The following is a 17500-nucleotide window of genomic DNA, read 5'->3' on the forward strand; positions in this document are numbered from 1 at the left end:
TCGAAAATATTATTATTCTCTCTCTCTCTCTCTCTCTCTCTCTCTCTCTCTCTCTCTCTCTCTCTCTCTCTCTCTCTCTCTCTCTCTCTCTCTCTCAAGTCTGGGTTTTTTTTTTTATCTCCAGATCAAGTCTTTGGAATGTGACCTTGAGGTGTTGTTGTTGTTGTTGTTGTTGTTGTTTTCTGGTACTACTACTATTACTACTACTACTACAACTACTACTACTACTACTACTACGACTATACAAACAACCTCATAAGCATCATCATCTTCCTCTTCTTCTTCTTCTTCTTGTGGGTTGGTCACTGCCACGCCCGCGCCATCTCGCTTCTGATTGGCCCACGTTCGACCCCTCCTCCTCCTCCTCCTCCTCCTCTTAATTGGCTGCTCTACCCTCCTCAACAGGTTCTCTCTCTCTCTCTCTCTCTCTCTCTCTCTCTCTCTCTCTCTCTCTCTCTCTCTCTCTCTCTCTCTCTCTCTCTCGTTTCTTCCATATATGTATAAGAAAACAGAAAGAGAGAGAGACTGTGTAACTACCACTGCTACTGTTATAGATTGTTAGGTTGTTAGTAGTAGTAGTAGTAGTAGTAGTAGTAGTAGTAGTGGTGGTGGTGATGGTGGTGGTGGTGACGGAGTTGGCACCATGTAGGCACTTCTGTCACTAGGGCCAACACCTCCTCCTCCTCCTCCTCCTCCTCCTCCTCTGCTTCATGTCTTCCCTCCTCTCCCTCTCCTCCCTATTGTCCTTCTCATAAACTAAACTACCTCTCCTCCTCTTCTTCTTCTTCTTCTTCTTCTTCTTCTTCTTCTTCTTCCTTTCATTTCTTCCCTTCTTCTGTTCCCCTTTTTCATCCTCTCTTTAATTTTCTTCCTATTCTTTTACATACCCTCCTCCTCCTCCTCCTCCTCTTCCTCCTCCTCCTCTTCATCTTCATCTTTTTCCTCCTCTTCCATATTATCTTTTCATTATAAATTTTCCTACTTTCTTTTTCTTCTTCTTTTTCTGAATCTTCTTATCAGCATCACTTTTTTCCTCTTCCTCCTCCTCCTCCTCCTCCTCCTTATCTTCTCTTTTCTCTTTCCTCTTCCTCCTCTTCTTCATCTTTCTCTCCTCTTCCTCCTAAATCATATCAGTTATCACCATGCAATTATTCCTCCTCCTCCTCTTCCTCCTCCTCCTCCTCCTCCTGACCACCATGACCCGCTCCTCTCCCTCCACCAATCACACCACAGCCTCCAGTTCACACCCCCTTCAGTCATCCGCCAGACGTGAGAGAAGGAGGCTGTGTGTTCTGGTGCTCCCGGTAACCTTGAGGCGAGGCTTGACATTGGAAAGTTCCCCCGTGAGAGACTGAACGAAACTTTTCCCTTCTTTTCAACGGGTTCACTATTTGGGTTTTCGTCCAGTTTCATCTGTTTTTTTTTTGTTGCTGTATCGTTGAGGTGAGTGAGTGAGAGAGAGAGAGAGAGAGAGAGAGAGAGAGAGATGGAAAGTAAGGCAATATATGTTAGGTTTAATTAGAGGATTGGCTTCAGTAATTATATTTAGGGTAATTCAGGTTATGTCCAAGCATAATTATTTTCCGTTGTTATAAATGTATTAGTATCAGATTAATTATAGATTCTTATTCGGGAGATAGATGACCCTTCCTTATCATACTGTCATTAATTGTTTGTATTGCGTTATTAATATGTGAACAGTAAAAAGTTGTCATTTATACATGGATTATCTGATATGTTTTCAATTTGTACATCGATAAGGAAGTAATAGTTTTTTGTTTTTTTCTTTAATTTCTTTATTTTATTTTAAGTGTTCCTCTTTCGGCCACCTCTTTGGATTCTTTTTAGGAGCAGCGAGTAGCGGGCTTTTTTTATTGTTTCTTTTTTTGTGACCTTGAGCTGTCTCCTTTGTTGGAAAAAAAAAATAAGTATATCAAACACGTATTAGATTTCTACATTATATATGTACATTACTAATTGACATTCTATTTTTAGTGTTAATTATACACGTTAATCTATTTCTAACATTGATAATCACACATTTGTCTTTAATACTTGAATTTCCCACCAGCATTAATTTACCTGTTACTAATTAGACACATTCAGTTTTTAGTGATAATCATAAACATATTCTATTTCTAACATTCATAATCACACCTACTTTAATACTCGTAGTCAGATCATTCACTAAACTTACCTCAACGCTTACCCTACAGAGAGGAAAGAGATAGGTAAGCTTTAATTTACCTGTTACTAATTAGACACAATATTTTTAGTGTTAATCATAAACATATTCTATTTCTAACATTCATAATCACACATTCTACTTACCTTTCCCACCTGAACGCTTACCCTACAGAGAGGAAAGAGATAGGTAAGCTTTAATTTACCTGTTACTAATTAGACACTATATTTTTAGTGTTAATCATAAACATATTGTACTTCTAACATTCATAATCACACCTACTTTAATACTCATAGTCAGATCATTCACTAACCTTAACTTACCTTTCCCACCCCAACGCTTACCCTACAGTGAGGAAGGAGATGATGGGTAAGCATTCACTCGTCCTTGTTACCCTCGCCTTGCCTTTCTATAACATTCTTACCTTAGTGTAGAGGCGCAGGTATTTTATTTTTACTTAATTACGAGATTACTAAAAATTCTTCTTCTATTTTTTAACTCTAACATCAGAGAGAGAGAGAGAGAGAGAGAGAGAGAGCAGGTTGTTTTTTATGTATATTATTACGTGTTTTCTTGTCGTTTGTCTTTCTCTCGTTTTATCTCAGTTTTACAGTGGAGAGAAAGAAAGAGATAGAGAGAAGAAAGAAGATAGGAGAAAGAGGGGGTTGCAATGTGGAAAGAAAGAAGAAAGAAAGAAAATAAAGAAGATTGGAGAAAGAGGGAGTTTTAAAATGGAAAGAAAGAAGAAAGAAAGAGAGAAAAGAGAGAAGATAGGAGAAAGAGAGCGTTTTAAAATGGAGAAAGAGAAAAAGAAATAGAAAAAAAGAAGATAGAGAAGAGGAGAAAGAAGGAAAAAGAAATAAAAAAAGATAGAAAGAGAAGATAAGGAGAGAAAAAAAAGGAAAAAAGAAATAGAAATAGAAAATAGAGAGAGAAGAGAAGAAAAGAAAGAAGGAAAAAAGAAATAGAAAAAGAAAGAAGATAAGAGAGAGAGAGAGAGAGAGAGAGAGAGAGAGAGAGAGAGAGAGAGAGAGAGAGAGAGAGAGAGATAATAAAGCCAGGAGGGAAGAACTATATAAACACCAACAATTAAATACCACACTTTGTAATAATGGAGCTGAGCGTAAAGGTTCAGTGCTTACCATCTCACCTCACCAGGATCAGAGTAAGAGACTGGAATAAGAGGTGTTGAAATATTCTTTGAGCAACTAAACAGAACTCGAAAGCCTTGCGCACCACATTTCATAATCACTAAATTAATAACAAAGTAGATTCCCTTAAGCCCAGCTGTGGCGCGCCGTTCACCTGAGCCCCAAGGTAAGATTAGGTAATGCACAGGTGGGGAGAACCAGTTTTTATTTCAGCTGGTGGCCAGTCTCACTTTCTAACCTCTGTCTTCGCAACCATTCCCTATCCCCTCCTCCCCCTCCCCCCTTTGTACAGGTAGACCGTAGTCGAACCCATTTACCTAGAGAGGGGAGGGCAGGTGTGTGTGTGTGTGTGTGTGTGTGTGTGTGTGTGTGTGTTATTCTCCGTATTCATGTTTTTAATCTCACTTCCATCCATTCCCTTTCCCTCCCTTCCCTTGTCTTATCTTAAATTTATTTTCCTTTCCCTTCCCTTTCCTCCTCTTTCCTTCCTAACCTTCCTCCTTCCACAGATGTTCCCAGCGGCGTGGAGGGGGGCGGGGCGGGGCGTAGCGGCGGCGAAGGCAGTGTCGGCGGGGAGTCGCGGCGTCTCCACCCGGGGCGCCGTGGCTGCGGGTGCGTCCTCGGCGGCACAGGAGGCCCCGCCCGCCACGCCCGGCCTCAGCACGCCCGAGGTGATCGCGCGGGAGGCGAAGTTCGGCGCGCACAACTATCACCCGCTGCCCGTGGCCATCAGCCGGGCGCAAGGTGAGGGGGGTGATTAAAGTTGAACATGTGTGTAAGTAGCGTTGATAGCGGTATAATTAGCGTTGATAGCGGTGTAATTAGTGACAGAGTTGTAATTAAAGTTAGATAAGGGTGTAATTAAGGGTAGAAAGTAGATAAAAGTAATAATGAAGCTGTTTATATGTGTGCTTAGTGATGGAATAGGTAGTGTGGCGTGGTGGCCTTGTGTGTGTGTGTGTGTTAAGTAAGGGGTCACCTCAGTATAATGGAAGATCAGGTGTGGCGGAGACTTAATTAGACTCTGCGTTGTTAGGTGTTACGGGTGACCTCAGGGACCTGGGAGGATGAAATTACTTTTTTTTTTTCAATGTTCTCTATTTTTTTCTCTTGTTTTTTGTTTTGTTTTATACTGTCTTACCTTGCCTTACCTTACCTTACCTTGCCTTGCCTTACCTTGCCCTACCTTACACTACCTTGCTTTGCCTTGGCTTACCTTACCTTACCTAACCCTGCCTTGCCTTACCTTACCTTACCTTACCTTGCCTTGCCTTGCCTTGCCTTGCCTTGCCTTACCTTACCCTGCCTTACCTTACCTTACCCTACATTGCCTTACCTTACCTTACCTTGCCTTACCTTGCCTTGCCTTGCCTTACCTTGCCTTACCTTACCTTACCTTACCTTACCTTGCCTTACCCTACCTTACCTAACCCTACCTTACCTTACCTTACCTTACCTTACCTTTCTTTCACTCTCCCTTTCCTTTCCCTCTTTCGTTCATTTCCTTTCCTTTCCTTTCTTTTCCCTCTTCCCTTTCCTTTCCTTTCCCACATTTATTTTCCTTTCCCTCTCATTCCGCCCTCTCCATTCCCTCCTTCCCTCCACTCCACTCTCACCCCATCCACCTAACACCTATTCCCCCTCCCGCAGGTGTGTTTATGTGGGACGTCGAGGGCAAGAAATACTACGACTTCTTGAGCGCCTATTCCGCTGTCAACCAGGGCCACAGCCACCCTAGGATTCTGGCGGCACTGCAGGACCAGGCGTCAGTGCTCACCCTCACCTCACGGGCGTTCTATAACAATGTGCTGGGAGAGTACGAAGAGTTTGTGACGAGCCTGTTTGGGTACGATAAGCTCCTGCCCATGAACACAGGTGAGGCATGGGGTGATTTTAAGGTAAGGGAAGGTAAGGAAGGATATGTTAAGGGAGGGATGGGTGGATGTTAAATGTAGGGTAAGGTAAGGGGGAATTTGTTTTATTTTGATAGATACTGAGAGTTTATTTGTGTGGAGTTTATGAGTTTTTTTTTAATACAGTTTGATATGTATTTCTTTTTATACTAAACATTTGTCTTTCTACTTTTATTAATACAACTTTACTTTTTTCTTACATCAGTTTTACTTTACACAAATGGTTAAGAAAGTCTAGGAAAGAAAATTGGTTACTTGTGATAAGCGATAGAAGGCTCATTTTACTACTACTACTACTACTACTACTATCAATACTACTACTACTACTACCACTACTACTACAACTACTACTGTGTGTTGCGATGGAAGGTTGTTATCAAATGAAGGAATCAGTGTTACAAATATTTCATGTTATCTTGATCTCTAAAGTGTTGACCTGAATTTATGAAGATAGGGGAGAGAGAGAGAGAGAGAGAGAGAGAGAGAGAGAGAGAGAGAGAGAGAGAGAGAGAGAGACAGTGTTATCTCCAGACATACTTATCACCTTTGGGTTAGGAACAAAATATGATAAGGGTTGCTTTTTGCTTTCACTCAAAAACAAAAGAGAGAAAAATAAAGAGTTATCTCACAACCTTGCTTAACATGTCCTTGCAGAATGGCTTTGTCCTTAATGATTGAACTATTATTATTATTGTTATTATTATTATTATTATTATTATTATTATTATTATTATTGTTATTATTATTATTTGAATCTATGAAAGGGCTTACATTACACCAGTTTTAAGAATGAGGGTAATTACAGGCCCATTAGTATTAATATCAGTACTAGGTAATTAGGTTCTTCAGAGCATAATTAAGACAAAATTGTGTAGCAGGCTTATGTCTTTTTTTTTTTTTTTTTTTTTTTTTTTTTGTGTGTGTGTGTGTGTGTGTTTTGTTGTTGTTGTTGTTGTTGTTCTCATTTGCCCCTAAGCTGTTTCCGCTACTGTACAAAGGGAAAAAAAAAAAGATACACAGCATGGATTTAGAAACAAGAGATCCAGCTCGTCAAACTTACTGACCTTAAATTTGAACTTTTTTATCTCTATGGCTAAACAATTTTTTTTTATCAATCACATGACGAATAACAAAACAAAATAGATAACAAGTAACAAATGAGAAGATGGCACCACTATAAACACTTGCCTGCGCCATGACGGGCTTGGGCCAAACACCATCCAGGCCCCACAAGCAAGCCTACCGGTGTTATAGGCATAGACGAAAAAGATAATAACTACAAATAAAACAATGATTGGAGGGACTCTCTTTGGGTCTACATATATTTTTTCTTTTCCCTTGATGTCCTTTCATAAACCTCACTAATCACTCTATCCTGCCGGGGGTTGGGATGGCATGTTCCTCCCTTCTCCTTTATTGTTTACTTGCAACAATAAGCAATCAATCAATCAATCAATCTAATATAAGAATTGCTAATACCACCACCCACCTCCACGCCTCCGCAAACACCCCCTCACCACCTCCGCTTCTCCCCAACAGGCGTGGAGGCGGGTGAAACAGCGTGCAAGATCTCCCGTAAATGGGGGTACGAGGTGAAGGGCATCCCACCCAACCAGGCCAAAATTGTCTTCGCGCGGAACAACTTCTGGGGCCGCACGCTCTCCGCCATCTCCTCCTCCACGGACCCCACGGCGTACGGAGGCTTCGGTCCATACATGCCGGGGTTCTCGCTGATACCCTATGATGACCTGAAGGCGCTGGAGGTGGGTGGGTGTTTTTGTTTCCTTATTCATGTAACCTTTTATTAATCATCTATCCTTTTTTCTATCTATTTAACATTTCTTTCGTTCCTCTTTTTTTGTTTCCTTATTCATGTAACCTTTTATCAATCATCTATCCTTTTTTCTATCTATTTAACATTTCTTTCTTTCCTCTTTTTTTGTTTCCTTATTCATGTAACCTTTTATTAATCATCTATCCTTTTTTTTATCTATTTAACATTTCTTTCTTTCCTCTTTTTTTGTTTCCTTATTCATGTAACCTTTTATTAATCATCTATCCTTTTTTCTATATATTTAACATTTCTTTCTTTCCTCTTTTTTTGTTTCCTTATTCATGTAACCTTTTATCAATCATCTATCCTTCTTTCTTTTTTTTATCTATTTAACTTTTCTTTCAATCATTCATCTTTCCTCTTATTTTGTTTCCTTATTCATGTACCCTTTCATCAATCATCTATCCTTTTTTTTATTACTTAAACTCCATTTCTTTCCCGCAGGAGGCCATATCGGACCCGACTGTGGCTGCGTTCATGGTGGAGCCCATCCAGGGGGAGGCAGGGGTGGTGGTGCCCCAGGACGGATACCTCAGGGGTGTGTACCGGGGTATAGAGGGGTGTGGGTGGGTGGATAAGGATGTGACTAATTTTTTTGTGACAGAAGGATGTGGTTGAGGGTATGAAAGGATGTGGCTGTCCCTATCAAATTAATCAAATAATTAAATTTCCATATACAAAATTTCATCTATACCACCATTATTAATCCTCTTAACCCATTTAAAGCCTCTATTAAATCTCCTCATAGTCTACATCTTTTTGATAAATGTATGTTAGTTTTCTGTTCTATTAATACCACTACTTCATTTGTTTACAGTACAAGAACCTGATCTAAACCCGTTGATGCATTTACAAACATCTATTAAATTTTTTCAGTGTTCGTCTGTCCTGTGAATAAATTTAAAGTCTCATCTGCTACCATCACTGTTTTCAATATAATTACTCTCCCCTACCACCGTCACCACCACCACCTTCATTCCCCATCGCCAGGCATCCGTGAGCTGTGTGACCGTCATAATGTACTGTGGATTGCGGATGAGGTTCAGACCGGCCTGGCACGCACCGGGAAGCGCCTGGCAGTGGACCACGAGGGCGTCAAGCCGGACCTTCTGCTGCTGGGCAAGGCGCTGTCCGGGGGCGTGTACCCGGTGAGACGAGACTGTTTACTTGTATTTATGTTTTTCTATGTATTTACGTATTTCTTTGTGTTCCTGTGGTATATTTTTGTGCATGTTGGCGTATTTTTTTTAAAGTTATTTTTTGTTTTGTTTTGAATTGTTTGTTTATTTGTATTGCTATTTATGATTGAGATTATTTACTTGTATTTATGTTTTTCTATGTATTTATGTATTTCCTTGTGTTCCTGTGGTATATTTTTGTGTATGTTGATGTATTTGTTTGAAGTTATTTTTTGTTTTGTTTTGAATTGTTTGTTTATTTGTATTGCTATTTATGATTGAGATTATTTACTTGTATTTATGTTTTTCTATGTATTTATGTATTTCTTTGTGTTCCTGTCATATTTTTTTGTATGTTGATTTATTTGTTTGAAGTTATTTTTCGTTTTGTTTTGAATTGTTTGTTTATTTGTATTACTATTTATGATTGAGATTATTTACTTGTATTTATGTTTTTCTATGTATTTATGTATTTCTTTGTGTTCCTGTGGTATATTTTTGTGTATGTTGGCGTATTTGTTTGAAGTCATTTTTTGTTTTGTTTTGAATTGTTTGTTTATTTGTATTGCTATTTATGTTTATGTATTTTTTAGTTAATTTTTTAATTGTCTGTTTATTAAGTTTTTTTTTTTAAGAGCTATTCATTTCTTTATTATTTGTGTATATTTATTTGTTTCGTCAATTTTGGGTGGGATTATTTTATTCATTTTTATTTGTTCATCTTTTGTGGGGTTCAAATTCTTTTTTTTCTATATTTTTTGTATGTTTTTTTATATAAGGGTATTGGTGGTTGAGTGTTACAATCCCTATTTCTCTTGTTTTCCATATATTTCTCTATCATATCTTTTGTTTCGTATTTTCGTTTTCTACTTTTCTGTAATTATTTGATTTTTTCCCACACCCACTCACCTGTTCTACTCCTCTCAGGTGTCGGCGGTGCTTGCTGACGACCCGGTGATGATGGTGATCCGGCCAGGTGAACACGGCTCTACCTACGGCGGCAACCCTCTGGCCTGCAAGGTGAGGCTCGTTAACCCCTACCTGCCCACCATACTTACCTGGCAGCAGCGGGGATCATGTTTCTTGGTCTTGACTCAGAAAATTCATATATGCTTCCTTACTAATGAGACTTTCTATACAACAAAGTGAGGTCATTCTTTGTTGATTTATACCATAAGGTGCTGGCTATCATGTGTTTGAAGGTACCCTAAACTTAACCTAACAAAACCCCAAACAGTCACTATACGTCTTGACTCAGAAAATTCATATATGGTTCCTTACTAATGAGACTTTCTATACAACAAAGTGAGGTCATTCTTTGTTGATTTATACCATAAGGTGCTGGCTGTCATGTGTTTGAAGATACCCTAAACTTAACCTAACCTAACCTCACAAAACCCCAAACAGTTACTATAGGTCTCGACTCAGAAAATTCATATATGCTTCCTTACTAATAAGACTTTCTATACAACAAAGTGAGGTCATTCTTTGTTGATTTATACCATAAGGTGCTGGCTGTCATGTGTTTGAAGATACCCTAAACTTAACCTAACAAAACCCCAAACAGTCACTATAGGTCTTGACTCAGAAAATTCATATATGCTTCCTTACTAATGAGACTTTCTATACAACAAAGTGAGGTCATTCTTTGTTGATTTATACCATAAGGTGCTGGCTATCATGTGTTTGAAGATTCCCTAAACTTAACCTAACAAAACCCCAAACAGTCACTATGGGTCTTGACTCAGAAAATTCATATATGCTTCCTTACAAATGAGACTTTCTAAACAACAAAGTGAGGTCATTCTTTCTTGATTTATACCATAAGGTGCTGGCTATCATGTGTTTGAAGATACCCTAAACTTAACCTAACCTAACAAAACCCCAAACAGTTACTATAGGTCCTGACTCAGAAAATTCATATATGCTTCCTTACAAATGAGACTTTCTAAACAACAAAGTGAGGTCATTCTTTGTTGATTTATACCATAAGGTGCTGGCTATCATGTGTTTGAAGATACCCTAAACTTAACCTAACAAAACCCCAAACAGTCACTATGGGTCTTGACTCAGAAAATTCATATATGCTTCCTTACTAATGAGACTTTCTATACAACAAAGTGAGGTCATTCTTTGTTGATTTATACCATAAGGTGCTGGCTATCATGTGTTTGAAGATTCCCTAAACTTAACCTAACAAAACCCCAAACAGTCACTATAGGTCTTGACTCAGAAAATTCATATATGCTTCCTTACTAATGAGACTTTCTATACAACAAAGTGAGGTCATTCTTTGTTGATTTATACCATAAGGTGCTGGCTATCATGTGTTTGAAGATACCCTAAACTTAACCTAACCTAACAAAACCCCAAACAGTCACTATAGGTCTTGACTCAGAAAATTCATATATGCTTTCTTACTAATGAGACTTTCTATGCAACAAAGTGAGGTCATTCTTTGTTTATTTATACCATAAGGTGCTGGCTATCATGTGTTTGAAGATACCCTAAACTTAACCTAACAAAACCCCAAACAGTCACTATAGGTCTTGACTCAGAAAATTCATATATGCTTCCTTACTAATGAGACTTTCTATGCAACAAAGTGAGGTCATTCTTTGTTGATTTATACCATAAGGTGCTGGCTGTCATGTGTTTGAAGATACCCTAAACTTAACCTAACAAAACCCCAAACAGTTACTATAGGTCTTGACTCAGAAAATTCATATATGCTTCCTTACTAATGAGACTTTCTATACAACAAAGTGAGGTCATTCTTTGTTGATTTATACCATAAGGTGCTGGCTGTCATGTGTTTGAAGATACCCTAAACTTAACCTAACAAAACCCCAAACAGTTACTATAGGTCCTGACTCAGAAAATTCATATATGCTTCCTTACTAATGAGACTTTCTATACAACAAAGTGAGGTCATTCTTTGTTGATTTATACCATAAGGTGCTGGCTATCATGTGTTTGAAGATACCCTAAACTTAACCTAACAAAACCCCAAACAGTTACTATAGGTCTTGACTCAGAAAATTCATATATGCTTCCTTACTAATGAGACTTTCTATACAACAAAGTGAGGTCATTCTTTGTTGATTTATACCATAAGGTGCTGGCTGTCATGTGTTTGAAGATACCCTAAACTTAACCTAACCTAACAAACCCAAACAGTCACTATAGGTCTTGACTCAGAAAATTCATATATGCTTCCTTACTAATGAGACTTTCTATACAACAAAGTGAGGTCATTCTTTGTTGATTTATACCATAAGGTGCTGGCTATCATGTGTTTGAAGATACCCTAAACTTAACCTAACAAAACCCCAAACAGTCACTATAGGTCTTGACTCAGAAAATTCATCTATGGTTCCTTACTAATGAGACTTTCTATACAACAAAGTGAGGTCATTCTTTGTTGATTTATACCATAAGGTGCTGGCTGTCATGTGTTTGAAGATACCCTAAACCTAACCTAACAAAACCCCAAACAGTCACTATAGGTCTTGACTCAGAAAATTCATATATGCTTCCTTACTAATGAGACTTTCTATACAACAAAGTGAGGTCATTCTTTGTTGATTTATACCATAAGGTGCTGGCTATCATGTGTTTGAAGATACCCTAAACTTAACCTAACCTAACCTAACAAAACCCCAAACAGTCACTATAGGTCTTGACTCAGAAAATTCATATATGCTTCCTTACTAATGAGACTTTCTATACAACAAAGTGAGGTCATTCTTTGTTGATTTATACCATAAGGTGCTGGCTGTCATGTGTTTGAAGATACCCTAAACTTAACCTAACCTAACAAAATCCCAAGCAGTCACTATAGGTCTTGACTCAGAAAATTCATATATGCTTCCTTACTAATGAGACTTTCTATACTACAAAGTGAGGTCATTCTTTGTTGATTTATACCATAAGGTGCTGGCTGTCATGTGTTTGAAGATACCCTAAACTTAACCTAACAAAACCCCAAACAGTCACTACAGGTCTTGACTCAGAAAATTCATATATGCTTCCTTACTAATGAGACTTTCTATACAACAAAGTGAGGTCATTCTTTGTTGATTTATACCATAAGTCGCTGGCTATCATGTGTTTGAAGATACCCTAAACTTAACCTAACAAAACCCCAAACAATCACTATAGGTCTTGACTCAGAAAATTCATATATGCTTCCTTACTAATGAGACTTTCTATACAACAAAGTGAGGTCATTCTTTGTTGATTTATACCATAAGGTGCTGGCTGTCATGTGTTTGAAGATACCCTAAACTTAACCTAACCTAACCTAACAAAATCCCAAGCAGTCACTATAGGTCTTGACTCAGAAAATTCATATATGCTTCCTTACTAATGAGACTTTCTATACTACAAAGTGAGGTCATTCTTTGTTGATTTATACCATAAGGTGCTGGCTGTCATGTGTTTGAAGATACCCTAAACTTAACCTAACAAAACCCCAAACAGTCACTATAGGTCTTGACTCAGAAAATTCATATATGCTTCCTTACTAATGAGACTTTCTATACAACAAAGTGAGGTCATTCTTTGTTGATTTATACCATAAGTCGCTGGCTATCATGTGTTTGAAGATACCCTAAACTTAACCTAACCTAACCTAACCTAACAAAACCCCAAACAGTCACTATAGGTCTTGACTCAGAAAATTCATATATGCTTCCTTACTAATGAGACTTTCTATACAACAAAGTGAGGTCATTCTTTGTTGATTTATACCATAAGGTGCTGGCTATCATGTGTTTGAAGATACCCTAAATTTAACCTAACAAAACCCCAAACAGTCACTATAGGTCTTGACTCAGAAAATTCATATATGCTTCCTTACTAATGAGACTTTCTATACAACAAAGTGAGGTCATTCTTTGTTGATTTATACCATAAGGTGCTGGCTATCATGTGTTTGAAGATACCCTAAACTTAACCTAACCTAACAAAACCCCAAACAGTCACTATAGGTCTTGACTCAGAAAATTCATATATGCTTCCTTACTATTGAGACTTTCTATACAACAAAGTGAGGTCATTCTTTGTTGATTTATACCTGAATATCTGTGCTGTTCCACTTCTTCCTCTCTCTCTCTCTTTTACCTTCTCTCCTCTCCTCTTCTTTCCTCTTCTCTATATTTGCTAACTTTTCCTTCTCTCCCTCTCTTCCTCTATTTCTCTTGTTCTTTCCTTCCTTCCTTTCTCTCATTCTGTTAAAACATCAACTTCACTCTCCCCCTCTCCCACCTCTCTCTCCTCCCTTACCCTCCTCCTCTCCATCCCTCCCTCCTCCTCACCCTCTCTCCCTTCCTCCAGGTCGGCATGGCAGCGCTGCGGGTGATGGAGGAGGAGAAGCTTGCCGAGAACGCTGAGAGGATGGGTCAGGTCCTGCGCGCTGAGCTGAACACGCTGCCCAAGGAGGTGGTGTCCATCGTGCGAGGGAAGGGGCTGCTCAACGCCATAGTGATCAATAAGAGTGAGTTTTGGCGTGTGTTAGAGAGGGAGAAAGGGGGTAGAAAAGGGTGATAATTATGTTAACGGAAGGATGGAAGGAGGAGAAGGAATAGGAGGAAGGGAGAACATAGCAGGAAGGAAGGAAGGATGGGAGTGTGAGAAATTAGAATGAGATTGGAAGGGAAGGAAGGAAGAGTAGGAAAGGAAGGAAGGAAGGGAGTGTGAGAAATTAGAATGAATGAGATTGAAAGAGAAGGAAGGAAGGGTAGGAAAGGAAGGAAGGAAGGGAGTGTGAGAAAGGAGAATGAGAGTGTAAGAGGAGGAAAAGAAGGAAGAGGAATGATTGAATAAGGAAAGGAAAGGAAGGGGGTAAGAGTGTGTTTAGGGCAAGTGTGTGTGGAAGGGAGGAAGAGTGTTTAAAAGTGTGAACGGAGAGAAAAGTCGCTTGAAGTTGGTTGTATTAAGTCTCATTCTGTCATCCATATCCATCCTCAACCTCTCCTCCCGAAATTGACCTCTCTTTCGGCCACCTCTTTGGATTCTTTTTTTAGGAACAACAAGTAGCGAGGTTTTATTTTTTTTTTTTATTATTGTTTCCTTTTTTTTGTGCCCTTGTAAAAAAAAAAAAAAATCCTCAACCTCTCCCAAACCCCATCATCCATCTAATCCGCCATCCGTCATCCGCCAGAGTTCGACGCATGGGAGGTGTGTCTGCGGCTGAAGGAAAATGGATTATTGGCCAAACCAACACACGGGGACATCATCCGCTTCGCCCCGCCGCTGACCATCACAGAGGAGCAAATAGAAGAGTGCGTCCACATCATCCAGAAGACTGTGGAGAGCCTGTGAGGGACTGGATGAGTGACTGGGTGAGTGAGTGGATGATGAGGGAAGAGATGGATGACTTAAGGAAACAGATTTACATAGATTTACATGGATGACCGGATCTTACTATTGCTGGCAGGGTGATTGGGTGGATGATGAGGGAAGAGATGGATGACTTAAGGAAACAGATTTACATAGATTTACATGGATGACCGGATCTTACTATTGCTGTCTGGGTGATTGGGTGGATGATGAGGGAAGAGATGGATGACTTAAGGAAACAGATTTACATAGATTTACATGGATGACCGGATCTTACTATCGCTGTCTGGGTGATTGGGTGGGCGGGTGAAAGTGGTGTTGATGGGTGAAGAGACGGATGATGTTAAGAAAAGAGGGATTTTATTATGTAAGACGACGAAGAAGAAATTTTAAGAGAATGTTAAATTAGCTAGGAAATAAAGAAAGAAATAATAGATGTTAAGTTGAAAATACAAAGAAGAAAAATGATGTTAAATAAGATAGTTAACAAAGAAAGAAGAAAGAAAATGGTAAGATAGCAAAAAAAAATATAGATGCAAAAATGAATATGGCTCTCTATATTTCTTCCGTGTATAAATTTAAAAAGACCTTCAATTATAAATGTCATCAATTCGTCGCTACAGAATCGTGTAAACAAAATAAATCTCTTTTTTGTATGTTTTTGTATATTTAATTTTCTCCTATGCCTTCCCTATTTTTTTTTTTTTTTTTTTTTTTTTCATGTATTTACCTAGTTGTAGTTTTAGAGGGCCTGGGCCTTACGCTTGTTTGGTCCCGTCTCCGTATCTGCATTTATCCAACTTTTCCTTAACCCGGTAGCAGCGGGGATCATGTTTCTTAATGGTCCCTCCAAGCGAGAAAAATGAGAAAAATCACCCCTCACACAAACCATTTCATAATATATATCAAAGCATTTGTGATCAGATTATGTATCATCTATTTTTGGGGGGTTATTTCATGGCACAAATTTGGCCCGTCGCTGCTACACGGTAAAGCCACAAATTTGGCCCGTCACTGCTACACGGTAAAGACACAAATTTGGCCCGGCGCTGCTACACGGTAAAGCCACAAATTTGGCGTCATTTACTGCGGTAAAGCCACAAATTTGGCCCGTCACTGCTACACGGTAAAGCCACAAATTTGGCCCGTCACTGCTACACGGTAAAGCCACAAATTTGGCCCATCACTGCTACACGGTAAAGCCACAAATTTGGCCCGTCACTGCTACCGGGTTAAAGCTTTGCACACTTCTCACAGATACTACATCTTCATTTAGTCTGTTCCAAAACTCTATACTTCTTTGCGGGAAGCTATATTTCTTTGTCTCTCAAGCATCTTCCCTTCCTCAATTATTTACTGTGTCCTCGTGTGTTCCTGGTGGTAAGTTCTTCTTTTATTGGTAACGCCTCGTCGTCTACTTCTTCAGTTTTGCGCAATAATTTGTAGATTTGTGTGTGTGCGTGTGTGTGTGTGTATGGGATGACCTCTAAAGCATAAAATAACTCACCATTCACAGAAGACAATGAAGAAGACAACAAAGAAGAAAAAGAAGAAGAAGAAGAAACGACAGAATCTAACCTCACCTTACCTTACCTGTCCTTACCTTACCTTAGGAGAATATCAGGCCTCAAGCTCGTTAAGGTAAATTCAGGTCGTTACCCCACGTAGGCAGATGTAAAGTAGGCCTAGTTTTGCTTTTTATGTGCTCTTGTATTGTAGAAAGTTGTAGCAATTGTTGTAAAGTAAGGTATTGTAGTTTGTAATGTATTGTAGGTACTGTATTGTAGAATGTATCTGTTGTAGAAATCTGTTGTTTGTAATGTATTGTAGAATGTATTTGTATTGTAGAAATCTGTTCTTTGTAATGTATTGTAGAATGTATCTGTATTGTAGAAATCTGTTGTCTGTAATGTATTGTAGAGAGTGTATTGTAGAATGTATTTGTATTGTAGAAATCTGTTGTCTGTAATGTATTGTAGAGAGTGTATTGTAGAATGTATCTGTATTGTAGAAATCTGTTGTTTGTAATGTATTGTAGAATGTATTTGTATTGCAGAAATCTGTTGTTTGTAATGTATTGTAGAATGTATTTGTATTGTAGAAATCTGTTGTCTGTAATGTATTGTAGGTAGTGTATTGTAGAATGTATTTGTATTGTAGAAATCTGTTGTCTGAAATGTATTGTAGAGAGTGTATTGTAGAATGTATCTGTATTGTAGAAATCTGTTAATGTAATATGTAATGTATTGTAGGTAGTGTATTGTAGTATTTGTATTGTAGAAATCTAAGTCCATTGGTTTGTAAATTCCCACAGCTTGGATTCATGTCAACAGGTAATCCCAGTTATCCAAAAAATTATAGGTCTTCTGAATCATGGTTTTAAAATACAATAATTCTGTAAGGAGGGAAATTACAAGACCACGAAACAGCAGAATTCAGTAAGTCCAAGGAAATGCAATGAAAAATGAAGTTATGTATACAATGAAAGAATGCAAAGGAAGGAAGGAAGGAAGGAGGTGATGTTCGGGCTGAAATAACATAACTTTTTGTCTCTAGTTTTGAGCGTAAAGAAAATTAAGTTATGTCCATATTTAAAGTTACCCAAAAGACCTACAGTAAAATAAGTTACCTATATGAAAATGAAGTTATGTATACAATGAAAGAATGCAAAGGAAGGAAGGAAGGAAGGTGATGTTTGGGCTGAAATAACATAACTTTTTGTGTAGTTTTGAGCGTAAAGAAAATTAAGTTATGTCCAAATTTAAAATAACCCAAAAGACCTACAGTAAAATAAGTTACCTATATGAAAATGAAGTTATGTATACAATGAAAGAAAGAATGCAAAGGAAAGAAGGAAGGAAGGATGTGATGTTTGGGCTGAAATAACATAACTT

The 17500-nt window shown here is 38.4% G+C and overlaps 1 protein-coding gene and 3 long non-coding RNA genes across 11 annotated transcripts in view; 3 read left to right on the plus strand and 1 right to left on the minus strand.

The window, feature by feature from the left end:
- Positions 1–1248: 1248 nt before the first annotated feature.
- On the plus strand, positions 1249–15266 carry LOC126982236 (ornithine aminotransferase, mitochondrial-like). Its single transcript, XM_050834182.1, has 9 exons — positions 1249–1443; positions 3846–4080; positions 4987–5211; positions 6789–7012; positions 7528–7621; positions 8074–8231; positions 9189–9281; positions 13602–13761; positions 14428–15266. Exons 2-9 carry the CDS (start codon positions 3846–3848, stop codon positions 14586–14588), a joined length of 1350 nt encoding a protein of 449 aa, XP_050690139.1. The 5' UTR covers positions 1249–1443; the 3' UTR covers positions 14589–15266.
- Positions 9293–13593, plus strand: LOC126982237 (uncharacterized). 7 transcript variants are annotated; one of them, XR_007734869.1, is made up of 5 exons: positions 9293–9929; positions 10740–11287; positions 11451–12004; positions 12660–13154; positions 13320–13593. It is a non-coding gene; the product is annotated as an uncharacterized LOC126982237 (long non-coding RNA). The 7 variants fall into 7 exon arrangements; XR_007734874.1 differs by having other exon boundaries at positions 12660–12994; XR_007734871.1 differs by lacking the exon at positions 13320–13593 and having other exon boundaries at positions 9307–9929; positions 10740–11031; positions 11192–11287; positions 12660–12894.
- Positions 10467–11671, minus strand: LOC126982238 (uncharacterized). Its single transcript, XR_007734876.1, has 3 exons — positions 11583–11671; positions 10940–11419; positions 10467–10614 (listed from the first exon to the last, which is right to left on the minus strand). It is a non-coding gene; the product is annotated as an uncharacterized LOC126982238 (long non-coding RNA).
- Positions 15267–15701: 435 nt separating the features above from the next.
- The window catches only part of LOC126982239 (uncharacterized), a 1917-nt gene continuing 118 nt past the window's right edge, over positions 15702–17500 (plus strand). Inside the window, exons 1-2 of one of the 2 annotated variants that reach the window (XR_007734878.1) lie at positions 15702–17122; positions 17291–17500. The exon at positions 17291–17500 is cut by the window's right edge and continues 118 nt beyond it. This is a non-coding gene — a long non-coding RNA (uncharacterized LOC126982239). The remainder of the gene's footprint in view (positions 17123–17290) is intronic. The other variant, XR_007734877.1, reaches the window with a different exon arrangement.

This window comes from Eriocheir sinensis, chromosome 50, assembly GCF_024679095.1.
Source record: "Eriocheir sinensis breed Jianghai 21 chromosome 50, ASM2467909v1, whole genome shotgun sequence".
Classification (NCBI taxonomy): Eukaryota; Metazoa; Arthropoda; class Malacostraca; order Decapoda; family Varunidae; genus Eriocheir; species Eriocheir sinensis.